General features: G+C 44.1%; 1 protein-coding gene across 1 annotated transcript; it reads left to right on the top strand.

Moving 5' to 3' along the window:
• The first annotated feature begins 14,425 nt into the window (after positions 1 to 14,425).
• LOC132888540 (interferon alpha-inducible protein 27-like protein 2B) lies at positions 14,426 to 16,666 on the top strand. The gene is made up of 4 exons (XM_060924582.1): positions 14,426 to 14,500; positions 14,593 to 14,622; positions 16,178 to 16,339; positions 16,424 to 16,666. The coding sequence occupies exons 1-4, from the start codon at positions 14,491 to 14,493 to the stop codon at positions 16,510 to 16,512; spliced, it is 291 nt and encodes a 96-aa protein (XP_060780565.1). The 5' UTR covers positions 14,426 to 14,490; the 3' UTR covers positions 16,513 to 16,666.
• Positions 16,667 to 20,325: the final 3,659 nt, after the last annotated feature.

Here is a 20,325-nt window from a genome sequence, read left to right as displayed (position 1 = left end):
TTTGAATATTGTGGCTCAATGAAAAACATCTTAGTTAAATGGAGGATGATGTGTAGTCAGTACTGAGGGCTGTTCTGAACATGTGAAGTGATACACTGCTCTCAGAAGGGCGTCCCGGTTTAATAAGAAAATAAAACTGAAACTGGATTGCTTTCTGTTCGAGACTTTTAATGGAGATTGCCATCCGTGTTATCCTGTCTCAGCATGTGGGAGATTCTCTGAATGACTGTTGTAGATTGTCGGTGTTTGTCAGTCAAAAGAAATAAAAAATACAGCTGTCATTCATGACTACATGTTTAATGAATGTGTTTAAATCAAGGTAGTCAGAATGAATTATGCTGTTATTGACTTTACATTCACTGTTTGTTTGTTTTTTTTAACCCAAAGGCTATGAGTGATAGAATTGTCCTCAAAACCTTGGCTATATTTGACAAGATGATCCTTGCAACACACACACACACACACACTGTTAGGACTAGGACTGTTTTGGCCTCTAGAGGCCGCTGTTATTTCCTTTTCATGTCGTGTTTATTTTGGCCTCTAGAGGCCGCCACTGTTCCTGTGTTTTGTGTTTGTGTTAATTGCCTAATTATCTTCACCTGTGTCCTTAATTAGTTTGTCTATTTATACCCCTGAGTTCAGTCCTCTTGTCACGGAGTCTTTGTGCTGTTATGTTTATCTCCAGTTTCCTTTGTACTGTGTTTTTTGATCTTCTTAAGCTTTTGAATTTTTGCACTTTGCTTTTCTTTTGGATTATACTCTTTGTTTTTTTTTTTTTGTCTTTTGTTTTGCCCTGTATATAGTGTATATAGTTTAAATAAACCTTTTGATTCTTTTTCTACTTCCGCCTCACGCCTCTGCATTTGAGTCATCCCCCTGGTGGCCTAGTGGGGGTTTGCTGGATTATCACACCAACGAACCAGGTTCGAATCCCAGCAAAACCCTAACAGAAAGACTCCGTCCTGACCGACTCAGCAGAGGCTGCTTCAACTGTCTACCCGGCCAACCTTCAGGGAATTATGGCAGCTTTGACACGCTTCGGAGCGACCATGGACGCTCATGGACGTACGCTCACCAGCCAACGTGAGGCCCTCGCTCGCCACGAGGAACTGCTTCAGCAAATTGGGAAAACCCTGGCACAGCTGACATCTCTGCCTGCATCTCCTGCTCCTGATCCAGTTCCTGCTCCTGATCCAGCTCCCACTCCTGCTCCAGTGCCTCCTGCAATGCTGCCTTCTTCACCTCGCGAACCCAGCCTTCCTGCACCACAGAGGTATGACGGCAAGCACAGTGAGTGCCGAGAGTTCCTTACCCAGTGTCAACTCACCTTTGAGCTTCAGCCTACCACCTACACTACGGATCGCCGCAAGATTGCCTTTGTGATCACCTTATTAGCTGGTAAGGCGCGAGCCTGGGCTACTGCTATCTGGCAAAGACAGGGACCTGAGTGCTTTGATTTCCAGCTGTTTTCTGAAGAGATGCTTCGGGTCTTCGATCAGGCAGACATCAGTACCGACGCAGCCCGAAAGCTCATGTCCATCCGGCAAGGAGGAAGCGTCGCAGATTACGCCATCTCGTTCCGAACACTCGCAGCAGTAAGTGGATGGAACGAGACTGCCCTGGTGTCAGCCTTCCACCATGGTCTGTCTGACCCCATCAAGGACGGTCTGGCCTCTATTGGATGCCCAAGTGACCTCGAAACCCTCATCTCACATGCTATTCGTCTGGACAACAGGATGAGAGAACGCCACCAAGCCTTGAGCCCCCCCAGCCTCCCTACCTCTACCTGGAGACCGTCTACCTCCTTCAGTGACTGTCCAGAACCCATGCAAGTGGGTCGTACTCGCCTCTCCGCATCTGAGAGGGAGCGCAGAAGGAGGGACAAGTGCTGCATCTACTGTGGCAAGCCTGGTCACTTCCGAGCATCATGTCCCGAACTCTTGGGAAAAGGACCGCCCCGTCCAGCCGAGGGAGGGTTGTGACGGGGCCTACCCTCTCTCCCGGACTCCCTGGCCAAGGAATCTACATCCCGGTCTCCATCTCCTGGGGTGAGTCTGTCCACTCTTGTCAAGCTTTGATAGACTCAGGGGCGGCTGGGAACTTTATGGATATTCACTTCGCCCAAAGCATCAATATTCCGACTGCACCTCTTGAAGTCCCACTGTCTGTGTCTGCCCTCGATGGCCAAGCGTTAGGTGATGGAAGAGTCACTCAAGTTACTTCTCCAGTCTTCCTCCAGTCTCAAGGTCACAAGGAAGAAATATCCCTGCACCTGATTCCTTCACCTGAGTTCCCAGTTATTCTAGGCCTTCCTTGGCTTACTCGCCACAACCCTCGCATAGACTGGGTAACAAGCCAGGTTGTGGAATGGGGCCCTGCATGCCATGCCTCTTGTCTGCTCTCTAGCTCTCCTGTGTCTCCTGCCGAGCCCCCTGATCTCACCGAGTTATCTCAAGTTCCCACAGAGTACTGGGATCTCAAGGAGGTATTCAGCAAGAGCAGGGCCGCCGTTCTTCCTCCGCACCGGGCCTACGACTGTGCCATCGACTTGCTCCCTGGGACTACCCCTCCTCGTGGCAGACTGTTTTCACTCTCTCAGCCAGAACGCAAGGCCATGGAGGAATACCTCAAAGATGCCCTGGTCTCTGGGTTTATTCGACCCTCCACTTCACCTGCTGGAGCCGGCTTCTTCTTTGTCGGCAAGAAGGATGGGGGGCTCCGACCATGTATTGATTACAGGGGCCTGAATAAGATCACTGTGCGCAACCGATATCCCCTTCCGCTGATGTCCACAGCTTTCGACCTGCTCCAAGGCGCCACCGTCTTCACCAAGTTGGACCTACGGAACGCATACCACCTTATCCGTATCCGACAGGGAGACGAGTGGAAGACTGCCTTTAACACCCCGTCTGGGCACTACGAATACCAGGTGATGCCCTTCGGACTCACCAACGCACCAGCTGTTTTTCAGGCCCTAATCAACGACGTCTTAAGGGACATGATTAACCTATACGTTTTTGTCTACCTCGACGACATCCTTATCTTTTCCAAGACCGTGCAGGAGCACCGCCACCATGTCCGCCAGGTTCTCCAGAGGCTGCTACAGAACAATCTGTTCGCCAAAGCCCAGAAATGCGAATTTCATGTTCCCGAGGTCTCCTTTCTGGGATTTATTGTACGGACAGGCCAACTCCAAATGGACCCTGCCAAGACCCTGGCCGTCCGGGACTGGCCCACTCCCAAGTCCGTTAAGGAGGTTCAGCGGTTCTTAGGATTCGCTAACTTCTACCGCAAGTTCATCAGGAACTTCAGTTCTGTGGCAGCACCCATGTCAGACCTCACCAAAGGGACAGGTGGATCTTATGGCTGGTCTCCTCAGGCAGAAAAGGCGTTCAAAGACCTCAAGGACCGCTTCTGCACGGCACCCATTCTGGTTCTCCCGGACACCTCCCAACCATTCATCGTGGAGGTGGACGCCTCGGACAGTGGTGTCGGCGCGGTGCTCTCTCAACGTTCGGAAGGAAAGCTGCACCCCTGCGCTTACTTCTCCCACCGCCTGAGTCCTGCTGAGTCCCGGTACGATGTGGGGGATCGAGAACTGCTAGCGGTCAAACTGGCCCTTGAGGAGTGGAGGCACTGGCTGGAGGGAGCACAACATCCATTCCTGGTTTGGACTGACCACAAGAACCTGGAGTACCTCCAGCAAGCCAAGAGACTGAACCCTCGACAGGCTAGGTGGGCCCTGTTTTTCAGTCGGTTTGACTTCACCCTCTCATACCGCCCCGGCTCCAAGAACACCAAACCTGACGCACTGTCCAGACTGTTCTCTGCCACTAACAGGGAGAATGAAGTCGGGCCTATTATCCCTGTGTCCCGGATTGTGGCCCCTGTCCGCTGGGGTATTGAGGAGGCTGTCCGACGAGCCCAACGCCAGGACCCCGGTCCTGGGACGGGGCCACCAGGCCTCTTGTACGTCCCACATCAAGCCCGGGCCAAGGTTCTCCAGTGGGGTCACTCTTCCCCTCTCACCGCCCACCCGGGAGCTCGGAGGACCCTGGACTTCCTGAAAAGACGCTTCTGGTGGCCTAACATGGAGAAGGAAGTAAGGTCATTTGTCCTGTCCTGTGAGGTTTGCACCAGAACCAAGAACCCACGACAGCGTCCCCAGGGTCTCCTGCATCCTCTGACCATTCCCCGGCGTCCCTGGTCCCACGTGGCAGTCGACTTTATCACGGGTCTCCCTGAGTCACAAGGTAACACGGTCATTTTGGTCTTAGTTGACAGATTCTCCAAGGCCTGCCGCTTCATACCACTGTGCAAACTCCCCTCTGCTCTTGAAACTGCGAAACTTTTGTTTAATCATGTCTTCCGAGTCTTTGGTCTTCCACAGGACATCGTCTCAGACCGAGGGCCCCAGTTCTCCTCCCGAGTGTGGCACGGGTTCTGCAAGGTCATCGGAGCCACTGCCAGCCTCTCCTCTGGGTTTCACCCACAGTCCAATGGTCAGACGGAGAGGCTCAACCAGGACCTGGAAACCACCCTGCGAGGCCTGGCTATGGATAACCCGACATCATGGAGCACCTGGCTGCCATGGGCGGAGTACGCCCACAACACCCTGCAGTCATCGGCCACCAAGCTGTCGCCATTCCAGTGCCAATTCGGGTTCCAGCCACCTCTGTTCCCGGACCAGGAGGAGGACGCGGGGGTGCCCTCGGTCAACCAATATGTGAGACGGTGTCGCAAGACCTGGAGCAAGGTCAGGAAGACCCTCATACAGACCTCCAGAACCAACCAGACTCAGGCCAACCGCCATAGAAGACCTGCACACACTTTCCGCCCTGGGCAGCGTGTTTGGCTGTCCACTAAGGACCTTCCACTGCGGGTGGAGAACCGCAAGCTTGCTCCTCGCTACATTGGCCCCTTCAAGGTGGTGCGCAGGGTGAACCCTGTCTCCTACCGGCTCCAGTTGCCCCGGACTCTGAGGATCAACCCCACTTTCCATGTTTCCCTGTTACGGCCCGTACTGACGTCTACGTATGCCCCTGCCCCTAGGAACCCCCCACCCCCCCGCATCTTCCAGGGGCAGACTGTGTTCACTGTGAATCGCCTGCTTGACTCCCGCCGGGTCCGCGGCGGGTTGCAATATCTGGTGGACTGGGAGGGCTATGGTCCTGAGGAGCGCTGCTGGGTTCCTGCTCGGGATGTCCTTGATAAAGAACTATGTCGGGACTTCCATTCGGCCCATCCGGATCGCCCTGGGAACGTCAGGAGACGCTCCTAGAGGGGGGGGTCCTGTTAGGACTAGGACTGTTTTGGCCTCTAGAGGCCGCTGTTATTTCCTTTTCATGTCGTGTTTATTTTGGCCTCTAGAGGCCGCCACTGTTCCTGTGTTTTGTGTTTGTGTTAATTGCCTAATTATCTTCACCTGTGTCCTTAATTAGTTTGTCTATTTATACCCCTGAGTTCAGTCCTCTTGTCACGGAGTCTTTGTGCTGTTATGTTTATCTCCAGTTTCCTTTGTACTGTGTTTTTTGATCTTCTTAAGCTTTTGAATTTTTGCACTTTGCTTTTCTTTTGGATTATACTCTTTGTTTTTTTTTTTTTGTCTTTTGTTTTGCCCTGTATATAGTGTATATAGTTTAAATAAACCTTTTGATTCTTTTTCTACTTCCGCCTCACGCCTCTGCATTTGAGTCATCCCCCTGGTGGCCTAGTGGGGGTTTGCTGGATTATCACACCAACGAACCAGGTTCGAATCCCAGCAAAACCCTAACACACACACTAACCAGCCATTTACTTTTATCTGCTGCCAATCTCATATATACACTCACTGGCCACTTTAATAGGAACTTGTTGATTCTAAGACTCCTGTTCTTGGCTGCAGGAATGGAACCCAATGTGCTCTTCTGTCTGCTATTGCATGCTGAGATGCTTTTCTGCTCACCACGGTTGTAAAGAGTTATATATGAGTTACTACAACCCCGATTCCAAAAAAGTTGGGAAAAAGTACAAATTGTAAATAAAAACAGAATGCAGTAATTTACAAATCTCAAAAACTGATATTGTATTCACAATAGAACATAGACAACATATCAAATGCCGAAAGTGAGACATTTTGAAATTTCATGCCAAATATTGGCTCAGTTGAAATTTCATGACAGCAGCACATCTCAAAAAAGTTGGGACAGGGGCAATAAGAGGCTGGAAAAGTTAAAGGTACAAAAAAGGAACAGCTGGACGACCAAATTGCAACTCATTAGGTCAACTGGCAATAGGTCATTAACATGACTGGGTATAAAAAGAGCATCTTGGAGTGGCAGCGGCTCTCAGAAGTAAAGATGGGAAGAGGATCACCAATCCCCCTAATTCTGCGCCGACAAATAGTGGAGCAATATCAGAAAGGAGTTCGACAGTGTAAAATTGCAAAGAGTTTGAACATATCATCATCTACAGTGCATAATATCATCAAAAGATTCAGGGAATCTGGAAGAATCTCTGTGCGTAAGGGTCAAGGCCGGAAAACCATACTGGGTGCCCGTGATCTTCGGGCCCTTAGACGGCACTGCGTCACATACAGGCATGCTTCTGTATTGGAAATCACAAAATGGGCTCAGGAATATTTCCAGAGAACATTATCTGTGAACACAATTCACCGTGCCATCCGCCGTTGCCAGCTAAAACTCTATAGTTCAAAGAAGAAGCCGTATCTAAACATGATCCAGAAGCACAGACGTCTTCTCTGGGCCAAGGCTCATTTAAAATGGACTGTGGCAAAGTGGAAAACTGTTCTGTGGTCAGACGAATCAAAATTTGAAGTTCTTTATGGAAATCAGGGACGCCGTGTCATTCGGGCTAAAGAGGAGAAGGACGACCCAAGTTGTTTTCAGCGCTCAGTTCAGAAGCCTGCATCTCTGATGGTATGGGGTTGCATTAGTGCGTGTGGCATGGGCAGCTTACACATCTGGAAAGACACCATCAATGCTGAAAGGTATATCCAGGTTCTAGAGCAACATATGCTCCCATCCAGACGACGTCTCTTTCAGGGAAGGCCTTGCATTTTCCAACATGACAATGCCAAACCACATACTGCATCAATTACAGCATCATGGCTGCATAGAAGAAAGGTCCGGGTACTGAACTGGCCAGCCTGCAGTCCAGATCTTTCACCCATAGAAAACATTTGACGCATCATAAAACGGAAGATACGACAAAAAAAGACCTAAGACAGTTGAGCAACTAGAATCCTACATTAGACAAGAATGGGTTAACATTCCTATCCCTAAACTTGAGCAACTTGTCTCCTCAGTCCCCAGATGTTTACAGACTGTTGTAAAGAGAAAAGGGGATGTCTCACAGTGGGAAACATGGCCTTGTCCCAACTTTGAGATGTGTTGTCATGAAATTTAAAATCACCTCATTTTTCTCTTTAAATGATACATTTTCTCAGTTTAAACATTTGATATGTTATCTATGTTCTATTCTGAATACAATATGGAATTTTGAAACTTCCACATTATTGCATTCCTTTTTTATTTACAATTTGTACTTTGTCCCAACTTTTTTGGAATCGGGGTTGTATGATTACTGCAATTAATATTTTAAAAAGCTCTTATGACAAAGGAAAGGCTCAGCCCTTTTGCAGTATGGGTTTTTATTTTCTGGGAACAACTTTTCAATTTAAGGTTTTTCACTGTGAGATTAAATTAATTAACCACAGCCGCATTTTTTTTTTCTTACTGGAACTGACTGTAAACGTTCACACATTTTCTTTTAACGTATTTTTATTCCTCATCAACAAACCGTGTGTATTTTTGTTTGTTCCTCTCACTCACCTTGGGCCATGAAGCGGGAGTTTGTACGCGCTTTCAGAGACAGAGGTCTCTTGAACTTTTGGACTTGCTGCGTGGACGGCGTGTCCTGAGCTGATGACGTCATCTCGATCTGTCTGTGACGCCGAGACTTCGAAGCCTGATGCACAAACACGAGATACGATATTATGATCTTTCCAAATGCTGTCCATTCATTTTCAGTTCAGAGGTGAAGCAACAGAGCGGCCTGGATAATGAAACCAATGAACTCATTTGAATATTTTAATATATATATGATATTACTTCCTGCTTTGACTTATCCAGGGTGTACCCCGCCTTTCGCCCGTAGTCAGCTGGGATAGGCTCCAGCTTGCCTGCGACCCTGTAGAACAGGATAAAGCGGCTAGAGATGATGAGATGAGACAGGGGCGTGTCTAGGATTTTTTTCTTGGGGGGGCCAAATAGGGTCACAATCTGTAGAGGGGTGGCATATTGTATTGTAGGGGTGTAACGATACACAAAAATCACGATTACCTCGGTTCTGGGGTCACGATTCGTTTCGGTACAGTATAGGAATAACATGTTAAACCATTTCACGGACCATATCCAACAGACATTCCAAAACTTCATTTTGAATGGTGTTGCTGATATACTTGGCATTTCTTGCACCATTCATTTTCTTTTCAACCAGAGCACTGTGTTTTGAAATCAATTCCATCATTTCTACAAAGTTTCCTTTGTTTTGTAAACCATCACTTTCAACATGTCCCCTTTGAGCAACATTCTGCATGGCTGTAAACCGAAGCACTTCTGCTACTGTCTTTATGTACATCCTGTTTTCTTCAATTTTTTTTTTTGTAGGCTTTGTCCAAAGCCTCTCGTATAGAGGAGTCTTTAATGATATTCTTCTTGAATTCGCTCCATGCAAACATGGCATTAACATGCCCTTCTGACTGCTCATGCCATTTAAACCCCCCATCTTTATACATGGCTTTTTTCCAATTCGAGTAGCCTCCTTTGGCTGCAAAAGGTGTTTCGGGAGTGTTGGGCAAGCTAAAGTGTCTACATGCAAAACAATAGGCAGAGTCCTGACTTGTTGAATATTCCAACCATGGGAAATGTGTGTACCATGAGCTGTTAAAGGATCTCTTCCTCCCTGCCTGCACTGTCCTGGGATACATCCTCAGGTATGGCCGTGTTGGTCCATCGGCTGGGCACCGTGATATGTCTAGGAAAAAAAGGAATCTTTTTTTTTATAATTACTGAATGTTTTTTATGCAATGATAATGAATTGCAAGTGTTGTGAGCTAATCCTGGGTCATCTATTAAATAATGCACCAAACTGCTTCATCTATATTTTTTGTACAAGTTTTCCTTAATCTTCAAGCAAAACTAGAAGTTAAATACCTGATGACTGGGACGATGTAGGGAGCAGAGAATGTGGAGCCTCGCCTGTGTCGCTGCCACTGCAACTTCCACATACAGACTCTTGTGGATCCTCATCTGAGTGGTTGTCTCCCTCACTGGGGAGAATCTCTGACCACACAAAGAAATATTCCATTAATGCATAAACATAAGGCATATATTTCAACTTGTTGTCTTATGGTTAAGTACACATTTAGCACTATTAATTTTATGATTTATTTACCTGCTGAATGCTGTCCTGAAGATGATGTCTTAGCCTCACTGTCTCCTGCAGCTGATCTTTTTTTCTTATTTACAATAAAGAAAGTCTCAATGTTTTGAGATCTCTTCATCGTTCCTGCTATTACTACCTTCTTTCCCTAGTCTGCCCCTGAGAAAATAAGTAAAGCCATAATGCTCAGTTAGGCATTTATCATGTTTGATAGGCCATTAGTGATCATACTGCTAATAATACAAATACATAGATACATAGTACATTAGTACAAGTACATATTGATTTTGTGTTCCATACTTTGAACACTCAAACATTTCTCTCTCTATAAGAAAACTACATCTCCCAAAATGCCTTGGGACCATCCCATAGGCCTACATTCAATGTTGGATGAAGACATTTTATATTGGACATTCATTTAACATTCAACATACAAGCAAGATCTGTCAGAAAAAATAACACTTGTTTTTTGTCAAACCAACTTTGAAACAGACAAATATCCTCATGTGCCACAATCCTCATGTGTCACATTTTTTCAGATGTAGGTCTATCACGTTTCTATTTTGAATATTTACTTAAATAAATGTCCAATATAAAACTGACTTTACCCAAGCCGACAATAAGCACGAAGTAAGAGGACAGGAAAGGATGCTCAGTTGGGGGAAGTATTTTCACAACATAGACACTGATGAGTGATTGATGTAGCCTATCAAGATTAAACAAACACAAATTCTCACGGCATGGCATTATTTTAAGTACACAAGTTAGTTTTATGTCCCCATAACTTCGCCATTTTGTTAACTTTTTACTTAGGTTGACGGCTACAGTAGCCTACAGTTTAGATCGCATGGCAATTTGATCGGAGCACATCTTTACCCAGCAACACAACGCAGAGGATGCAAAGATGGAGATATGACGACATGAGATGGCAAACTACATGGTGCATACAACAATTTAGACAAAGACATTCAGCCTCAACGCGATGGGGTGATATTTTTTGACGAGGCTACTGTCTGCATGTGGGGCTGCGTGGTTTTTTTTTTTTTCCCTCGAGAGACGTAGCCTAGTTCAGGCGGCTGCTCAGGACACCGACCTGACTCAAGTCAAATCTATCAGGCTGTGTTAGAGGTGTGCCAAAGGGAAGTTTGTTTATGCGCGAAAAAGTTACTGTACTTAGATCCTCTTTGCACGAATTCATTCCTGGAGAAAAATGAGAATGAATGGGCTGAATTCGGTACTCGCACATGTGCGACCTTTCTATTTTCCTGCTCGAACCGTCTTTTTTGGGACCCATACGCGAGTACATAACTGCACAGCTAAATGCTGATAACATACTGTCGAGTTAATGTTGCTAACGTTAGCTCCTTAACTTCAGCTACACAAACGTTACCTAATCACCTGCGAAATTCCCAATACATTAAACACTAACATTCACACTTTTTTCACACTTTGGACATTCTCACTTACCTTAATTAATCTTTGTGTTTAACCACCGTGACCGCAGTGGTGGTGTTCTCAGGAACCATACCAGCTTGATGAACATGAAAGAGGTCCAACTTCTTCTGTTGTGATTGGATGAAATTGACGTTCTTCCTGTGCGGCCAATAACCTATTCGCAAAAGCAGTTATACTGTTGCGTACAAAATAATTAAAAATAATATTGCCCAACATCAAAACACTTTTAAATTGTACTTTTATACATATGCGTGGAAAAATAAATTTTGCAATTAATTAAACCCTCCTTTTTTCTCCCTTACTGAGGTGGGAAGGGGGGGCCACTTAGGGTGGCCAACCAAATTTCAGGGGTAGCCAATGCGACCCCGGTGGCCACGCCCCTGTCCTCCTCTTCACCTGAAAGCACAGCTGCATCCAAAACACACAGGAAAAACAGAGGATGGGTTCAAGAAGCAGGATTTATGACACGTATAACAAAGTTAGTACAAGTTCTGGAGGTTCAACTGATATCCTCTGATATATAGAGAAACATACAGTACTGTGCAAAAGTCTTTTTTTTTATACAAACTCTCTTACAGATTTCTATTTTATGACTTCAACATTATCATTTTATTTGTTTTTTTCCAGCACAAAATTAAAATCTCATCTCATTATCTGTAGCCACTTTATCCTGTTCTACAGGGTCGCAGGCAAGCTGGAGCCTATCCCAGCTGACTACAGGCGAAAGGCGGGGTACACCCTGGACAAGTCGCCAGGTCATCACAGGGCTGACACATAGACACAGACAACCATTCACACCCACATTCACACCTACAGTCAATTTAGAGTCACCAGTTAACCTAACCTGCATGTCTTTGGACTGTGGGGGAAACCGGAGCACCCGGAGGAAACCCACGTGGACACGGGGAGAACATGCAAACTCCGCACAGAAAGGCCCTCGCCGGCCACAGGGCTCGAACCCGGACCTTCTTGCTGTGAGGCGACAGCGCTAACCACTACACCACCGTGCCGCCCCAAAATTAAAAAGTTACAGGAAAAAAAAGTTTACATCTGAGCCGCATATTCCATAAGAGAGCACTTTTCAGATAAAAAAAGAAAACATAATGAAGGCTGCTGGGTTTTGGTGCAGAATGAAGACGCGAGTGCGACAGTCAAAGTGTCCAGAAGAACTGTGGCTGGTTCTGGAAGATGCTCAGGAAAACCAACAGCTCATTTCTGCACTCACTTTACCTCAGACTAATTTTTTTTTTAAAGCAAAGGAAATTTCATCTCACACCGAATATCGACTTTGCATTCATTTCATTTATTATGGCTTACTGATTACAGTTTATAGTATTTTTTTTAATACGCTGAAACATTTCATTTCATTTCATTATTTTTAAGCCATTTCTGGTCGACAGCATTTCTTTCCATGTGCCAAAGACTTTTGACATTGGAGCGATGAGATGTTGATGTAGATCTATCTCACCCAAAATCCAGTTCTTGCTGATGTAGTTCAGGATTTCCTGTCGTTTATAAACAGAAGGTGAACTTTATTAGATAGATGAAAGCTGGAACATTATGGAGGCGGCCATTTTGGACAAACAGAAGGCCCAGAATCACCCAGTTCCTTCTCCTTGCAATAATACAAATGCTTAATTTACCCCCCCCCCCCAGATATCTAGAAGATGAATTATGTTGTTTAAAGTGGGCACATGAACATTTACGCTTGCATTTAAAGCATTTCGGTTGAGATAGAGTTCACATCAGCGCTGTAACTTCAGTGCAAAACCCAAAGAAAACTGGAACGCATGAACAAAACAACTGATTCAAAAAAACCTCAACTTGTACTTGTTTTGTTGCTGTACGAACTCACAGTGCTTTGGCTTTAGATCCTGATTGACCAAATCAGGTACGTTAAATTTGTCTAAACGTCACCTTTAATCCCAACACAATTTTTTTTCCGGCTCGATATTACAGTCTAGACTTAAAAGATAAAACCCACCGTGTCTGGCATGGCGGTGAAGCAGAACGCTTTTTCACCCAGCAGTTTCCTGAGGATGTACACCACGTCGTAGTGCTGCGTGTTCGCCGCGTCCTGCTGGAAACGCATCAGATCGTCCCAGTCCTTCAGAGAGATTCGGATCTGCGCAACGACACATCAGGCAGAAGTAAAAACACACCCACCCGCTGTTCCGTTTGATGCAGTTCTCTAATCGGAGCAGTACAAAGCTTCAAATCATGCAGATCCAAATCAAGTTAATTTTCACGATGTTCAAACATCAGAACGGGAAACATCGTGATCTCACAGTGAAGTGTGACTTTCCTTCACTGTGGCATGGGTGTTGGTTTGAGACAGATGAGTATTTTTGGTCTGAATATTTCAGAAACTGCTGATCTCCTGGGGTTCACACACAGCAGTCTCTAGGAGTTTATACATTACAGAATGGTGCGAAAAACAACAAACATTGAGTGAGTGAGAGCTCTGTGGGTGGAAACAAACGCCTTTTTGATAAGAGAGCTCAGAGGAAAATGGACAGATTGGTTCGAGCTTTTTTTGCCAGGAAGGATATAATCAATCATTCTTTACAACTGTGGTGAGCAGAAAAGCATCTCAGCATGCAACAGTAGAAAGAACAACACATTGGGTTCCACTCCTGCAGCCAAGAACAGGGATCTTAGAACCAAGAACAAGTTCCTATTAAAGTGGCCAGTGAGTGTATACTAGACATAAAAGGCATATGCTTATGTTCAGACACTAGTTCAAATAAACTGTCATTTCAAGACTAACGGCTCATTCACAGGGATTTGTACAGCTTCCACATCATTGCATTCTGTTTTTATTTACAATTTGTACTTTGTCCCAACTTTTTTGGAATCAGGGTTGTATATCCTTCTTGGCAAAAAAGCTCGAACCAATCTCTCCATTTTCCTCTGCCCTCTCTTATGAACAAGGTGTTTGTTTCCACAAAGTGTTCGTTTCCTAGAGACCGTTGTGTGTCAAAACTCCAGATCAGCAGTTTCTGAAATACTCAAACCACCTGGCTCAAAACAATACCCATGCCACAGTGAAAGAAAGTCACACGTCACTGTGAGATCACAATTTTCCCCATTCTGATCTTTGAACATCATAAACGTTAACTGAAGCTCTTGATTTGTATCTGCATGATTTTATGCATCATGCTGCTGTCAAGGGATTGGCTGATCAGAAAGCAGCAGATGGGTGTTCCTAATAAAGTGGCCAGCGTGTGTGTGTGTGTGTGTGTGTGTGTGTGTGTGTGTGTGTGTGTGTGTGTGTGTGTAATTTTTTTTTCCAAACCACTGATCACATCATAAATTGTATTTCAGCCAAATTTCAAACCTGTGGAGTTGTGAATGAGGACTTTCTGAAGATTAAAATTTCACATTGCCTGGTGTGGATGAACGTGGCAGTGAGAAAGGCTCCAGAGTTATCACAGGGTCTTGGCTCAGTGTTGTTGTTGTTGTTGTTGTTGCTGTTTCATTTCACAAGCAGGCTGAAAGTTTCATTTCTGTGGAAGTGCTCCACCTCCCAGCTGCCTTCATGCAAAAGACTTTAAAAGCTCGTGCTTGTTTCCTGGCTGTGCAGACAACATGGGGTTAGGTAACTAGTCTCTTGTTTATTCAGATTTGATCAGATGTATGCTATTAAGTGCACGAATATTAATTATTTTCTAATCTTTTACTTTCTAACAGTAACATTCTTACTCGCCGGAGCTGGAGCAGGTAGGTCGAAAATGTTGTCTTTTGCAAGGGTGATTGTTTGTTTGTCTTGAAAGCTGACGAGAATAAATGGAAGGTATGGACTTGGACGGATTCCCTCTGACCTGAACAGGTTAGGAAGAAGAGTCTTAGATGTGGCTTTGTTTAAGCTGGAGCTGGAGCCCACACACTATAAATTCAAAGCCTTCTACTGTGGCGCAGATCATATCTGGCATTGAAACTGCAACGAACTGCAGTTAACTTGCTTTAACAGAGCTGCGCCTCATAACCAATCCATCTGGTATTGTGCTCATCTGCCTCCGCAGCTGTTGGGAATCTCATCTCATCTCATTATCTCTAGCCGCTTTATCCTTCTACAGGGTCGCAGGCAAGCTGGAGCCTATCCCAGCTGACTACGGGCGAAAGGCGGGGTACACCCTGGACAAGTCGCCAGGTCATCACAGGGCTGACACATAGACACAGACAACCATTCACACTCACATTCACACCTACGGTCAATTTAGAGTCACCAGTTAACCTAACCTGCATGTCTTTGGACTGTGGGGGAAACCGGAGCACCCGGAGGAAACCCACGCGGACACGGGGAGAACATGCAAACTCCGCACAGAAAGGCCCTCGCCGGCCACGGGGCTCGAACCCGGACCTTCTTGCTGTGAGGCGACAGCGCTAACCACTACACCACCGTGCCGCCCTGTTGGGAATCTGCACTGCAAAATAGTGAAAACTGAATTTGAAGAGAAAATTACTTAATCCTAGTGAAATTATCTTGCTGCATGGACAGATATTTTTACTTGGTAAGACATCTTAGAATAAGTTGGTTGCAATCTAGAACGAGGTTTAATAATCTTAGAATTGGTGTCTTGTATTCTTCTAATAGGAAATGCTAGATCGTTTCAACTATTTTCAAGATATTTTCACTTTCTAAGATATCATTTTTTGCAGTGTGGGTTCCCTCCTCCGGCTGCTTTTGTCTTTGGGGATTTGGAAGGGGCTTATGTTTGTCATAACCCTTGATGAAGGTGACTCGGGGTTGCTGGATAGATACAAGGACATAAATCATAAGGAAATGCTGTCGACCAAAAATGTCTTAAAAATAATGAAATTAAATGTTTCAACATAAAAAAAAAATACTATAAATAGTAATCAGTAAGCCATAGTAAATGAAACAAAGTCGATATTTGGCGTGAGACGACCCTTTGCTTTAGTCTTAGGTCCAGTGAGTGCGGTTTTATAAGGAAATGAGCTGTAGGTTTTACTGAGCGTCTTCCAGAACCAGCCACAGTTCTTCTGGACATTTTGACGGTCACACTCGCTTCTTCATTCTGCACCAAAACCCAGTAGCCTTCAGTATGTTTTCTTTTTTAATCTGAAAAGTGCTCTCTTATGGAATATGCTGCTCCCATTCAAATATTGGACAGGATAGGGACACATCTCTACTCCTCCATCCCTTCCTAAATCTACACATGCAGCCTTTTGTGCCAAATACAGTCATAATGAGAACAAGGCTGTGTGGATGTAGTTGTTCATTCCACTTCTGTGTGACTGTTTTGTCCTGAAGCCGGTGCTGTAGCAGCAGCTCCGGTTGTGGTTACAGCGCTGGGTTTCACCTCTGCTGGCATCGCAGCAGGATCCATCGCTTCATCGATGATGTCAGCAGCGGCAGTTGCTAATGGTGGCGGTATCGCAGCAGGAAGTGTTGTTGCTGTCCTGCAGTCCATCGGTAATCACAGACATGATCGTAAATGCAGTACAAAAGCAAATAGAGTTCTCTCATGATTTGATTTCATGTTCTTGTGATGTTTAGGAGCTGCTGGACTTTCTGCCGCTGGCCAGGTTGCCGTGGGGACTGCAGGAGGATCTGTGGCTGGAGCGCTTGGATTCATCTTGCTTTAAACAAAAAAATATTTCATCTCCATGAAGGAAAATGAATACTTTGCTTCTTCACTAATGTTAGAAGTTCTTTCTGATGCATCTACATGTAGGAAAATAGTGTCTTGCTGCACTGTTTAAATCTTCTGCATCACTAATAAAATGATTTCACTTACAACGTTGGATGAAGTGTGTCATTTCACTTTCCCAGTGCTTTTGTGTGATAAAGAAAATTGAAGTGGATGAAGGAATCTTCTGTAATAAATTGTCTGCTTTCGACTTCCAACACAAAAAAAGTTGAAAACGATGTGTGAACAATTTCATGGAATTAACTTGGAGATCCAGTTTTTCTTGTGCCTCAGGATGTGCATATGTTCACACACACCCATGACCATGTGTCTGCAGGAAGCCCTTGTTTTAGAAAAGTATCACAGTGTATAATATGATCATACGGAGCTCCTGTCCCACTTAATGCCAAAATACCTGAGTAATGACTGACCACAAGGTGCTGACAGGTAACAGAGATAAAATGTGAAGTAGAATCAGATAAAATATTGATCTGGATCATACCTGCCTTGAAGATTTTGTTCATTTCATTTCATGCCACTACAGGTTTTTGAAATGTAACTTGGGGTAAAAGACTGAACACCCCATCACTATAAAGTCACCCATTTTTCCAGAAAGCGTCTCGGTTCATTTCCAGGCAACTTGTGACGCCCAGGGGAGCTTTTTGAATGCTGTTATGTTCCGAAGTAGCCACATGGAGCAAAAATGTGTGGAATTTATTTTTTTTCCCAAATATTTTTAATAAGTTTTAACCTACATACATAGACTACATACTTACATACAGTACATACATGTACATACATACATACATACATCTGAACATTTTGACAATAAATGTGTGTTACAAGAAAATAACATGAAAAAAGACACTAACAGTAAAACCCAAACAAACAAAACAAACAAATGTCAGCAACGTCAAAGAAAAACAAAACTAAAACAAACAAACCAAAATAGCTTCTCATTAGCTTTCACTCATCACATCTGACATCCCATCAAATGGAAAAATCTATTTACATCACAGAGAGCAAGAAAGAGAAGTGAACATGCGCACACACTGAAACGGAGAGTCTGTGTGTGTGTGTGTGTGCTTTGCATGCGAGAGAGGAAGCAGGATCTTGCCGGTGGAACAGGAAGAAATCCAGTTTGTAGCCTCTCTGGCCTTATCGCTATCAGTGCACGACTGTGTCAAGTCAAGTCAAGTCAAGTTTATTTATAAAGCACTTTAAAATACAACAGAGGCAGCTGACCAAAGTGCTGGACAAGCAGGTAAAAAGACTTGAGGACACCATAAAACACAAAGACAGCGTAACTTGAGGACACCATACACACAGAGAGATGACAACATGACCTGACAACTAAGGACCAATAACACAGGTCAATGCAATCTTAAAACAAGAAATCATGTAATAAAAGGCACCAAGGCATAGTTTAGAGTAATAAATAAGAGTAAGTAATTAAAAAATAAAGTAAAAAGACTCATGTAACATTAAAAGAAAAACAAAAAATGAATAAATAAGTAAATAAAAGCTATACAGAGTTAAAAGCCAAGGCATAAAAATGGGTTTTGAGATGAGTTTTAAAAACAGCTAAGGACGGGGCCAAATGTATATGTAGTGGAAGCTCGTTCCAGAGTTTAGGGCCAATGACTGCGAAGGCTCGGTCCCCTCTACTTTTCAGTCTGGAGGGTGGTACAACTAGGCGTAATTGGTCAGCTGACCTGAGGGCCCTGGAGGGGGTGTGAATTTTTAGGAGGTCAGACAAGTAAGAGGGTGCCAGTCCATGTAGGGATTTAAAAACAAATAAAAGAATCTTAAAATGTATCCTGTAGCGTATGGGGAGCCAGTGAAGAGCAGCAAGGACAATGTGTCTCATACCTCTCCATCACCCTGCCTGTGTGTGTGTGTGTGTGTGTGTGTGTGTGTGTGTGTGTGTGTGTGTGTGTGTGTGTGTGTGTGTGTGTGTGTGCGCAGTTGGACAATGTTCGGGTAATAAGGGAGCATGCTGAAAGATTTATAGCACAGATATGGAAAGAGATATAGAAAAGGGGACTCAGATAAAATGTGTGTGTGTGTGTGTGTGTGTGTGTGTGTGTGTGTGTGTGTGTGTGTGTGTGTGTGTACATCAATGGCCCTCCACTTTCACAGACAGTATCATGAAAATATCTTGTCCATGTTGAATCAGGGATGTTACAACAGAGAAAACACACCCCTGTCTCTCTCTCTCTCTCTCTCTCTCTCTCTCTCTCTCTCTCACACACACACAGTGAATTCAATCTTGGTATTTTATTTCAAGGATCATCAAAACATTCAACACATGTTCTGTGGTATGACATTTTTGTCCTGTTTGCTCATTGTACTTTGCACTGAATTGAAACTTTCGCATCACGACATCCCAAAGATCAGGTTCGATGCTGTTATTCTCACCATATGTAAATTGCCAGGGGCACCAATATTTTTGAAATAAAGGTTTCTACAGACAAAATTGAAATGTACTCGACAGTATCAGTGTATGTTTAAGTTCAGTGTACGTTGCATTTATCGATGCTTATTTTATAGAGGGTGCCAATAATTTTGAAACCAAGGTGGGGTTTTTTTGTTTTGTTTTGTTTTGTTTTTTTTTTTGGGGGGGGGGGGGGGGGGTGTCCAGAAAAAATTGCGCTTCTTTAAAAATATATATATATATACACTACCGTTCAAAAGTTTGGGGTCACTTTGAAATGTCCTTATTTTTGAAAGAAAAGCACTGTTCTTTTCAATGAAGATCACTTTAAACTAATCAGAAATCCACTCTATACATTGCTAATGTGGTAAATGACTATTCTAGCTGCAAATGTCTGGTTTTTGGTGCAATATCTCCATAGGTGTATAGAGGCCCATTTCCAGCAACTCTCACTCCAGTGTTCTAATGGTACAATGTGTTTGCTCATTGCCTCAGAAGGCTAATGGATGATTAGAAAACCCTTGTACAATCATGTTAGTGCAGCTGAAAACAGTTGAGCTCTTTAGAGAAGCTATAAAACTGACCTTCCTTTGAGCAGATTGAGTTTCTGGAGCATCACATTTGTGGGGTCGATTAAATGCTCAAAATGGCCAGAAAAATGTCTTGACTAGATTTTCTATTCATTTTACAACTTATGGTGGTAAATAAAAGTGTGACTTTTCATGGAAAACACAAAATTGTCTGGGTGACCCCAAACTTTTGAACGGTAGTGTACCAAACATTAATCATACTAAGAACTATTGGGTTACGATACTTTTTCCTAAGATCTTTGAGATCAGCCGAATATAAATATATTTAGGGGCAGGCCAGGAGTGATTGCATTTGATTCCATGTTGACCCAAGATGGGATACCTTGTGAAGAGAAGTAGAACATAATGGTTCTGAGCTGAGTAGTCCAATAATACCATTGCAAGTTGGGACACTGAAGCCCTCCTCTATCATATGGCAAGTACAGAAGTGAAAGGCGGAGTCTGGGACGTCTGCTGTTCCAGATAAAGTTAGTAAATAGTTTGTTAAGTCTTTTGAAAAGGTGCTTTGGAGGTGATAAGGGAATATTCTGGACTAGATACAACAGTTTAGGTAAGATATTAATTTTTAGGACATTTATGCGACCAATTAAGGATATGGGTAGAGATGACCATCTTTCAATAGAGTTAGAAATATTTTCGAAAAGGGGATCATAATTTGCAGAAACAATGTTCTCAAGTTTTGGTGCAATTTTTATTCCCAAATACGTAAAGTTATCAGTTAAATGAAAAATGTCTGGAACAT

This window comes from Neoarius graeffei, chromosome 7 (assembly GCF_027579695.1).
Source record: "Neoarius graeffei isolate fNeoGra1 chromosome 7, fNeoGra1.pri, whole genome shotgun sequence".
Taxonomy (NCBI): Eukaryota; Metazoa; Chordata; class Actinopteri; order Siluriformes; family Ariidae; genus Neoarius; species Neoarius graeffei.
This window is presented reverse-complemented; position numbering and strand designations above follow the sequence as displayed.

Excerpts from the sequence above, each read along its gene's own strand:
- LOC132888540 (XM_060924582.1), top strand. Across the intron at positions 14,623-16,177 it reads ACTCGCCGGAGCTGGAGCAG|CCGGTGCTGTAGCAGCAGCT; the intron begins GTAGGTCGAAAA and ends TTTGTCCTGAAG. Across the intron at positions 16,340-16,423 it reads TGCTGTCCTGCAGTCCATCG|GAGCTGCTGGACTTTCTGCC; the intron begins GTAATCACAGAC and ends TGTGATGTTTAG.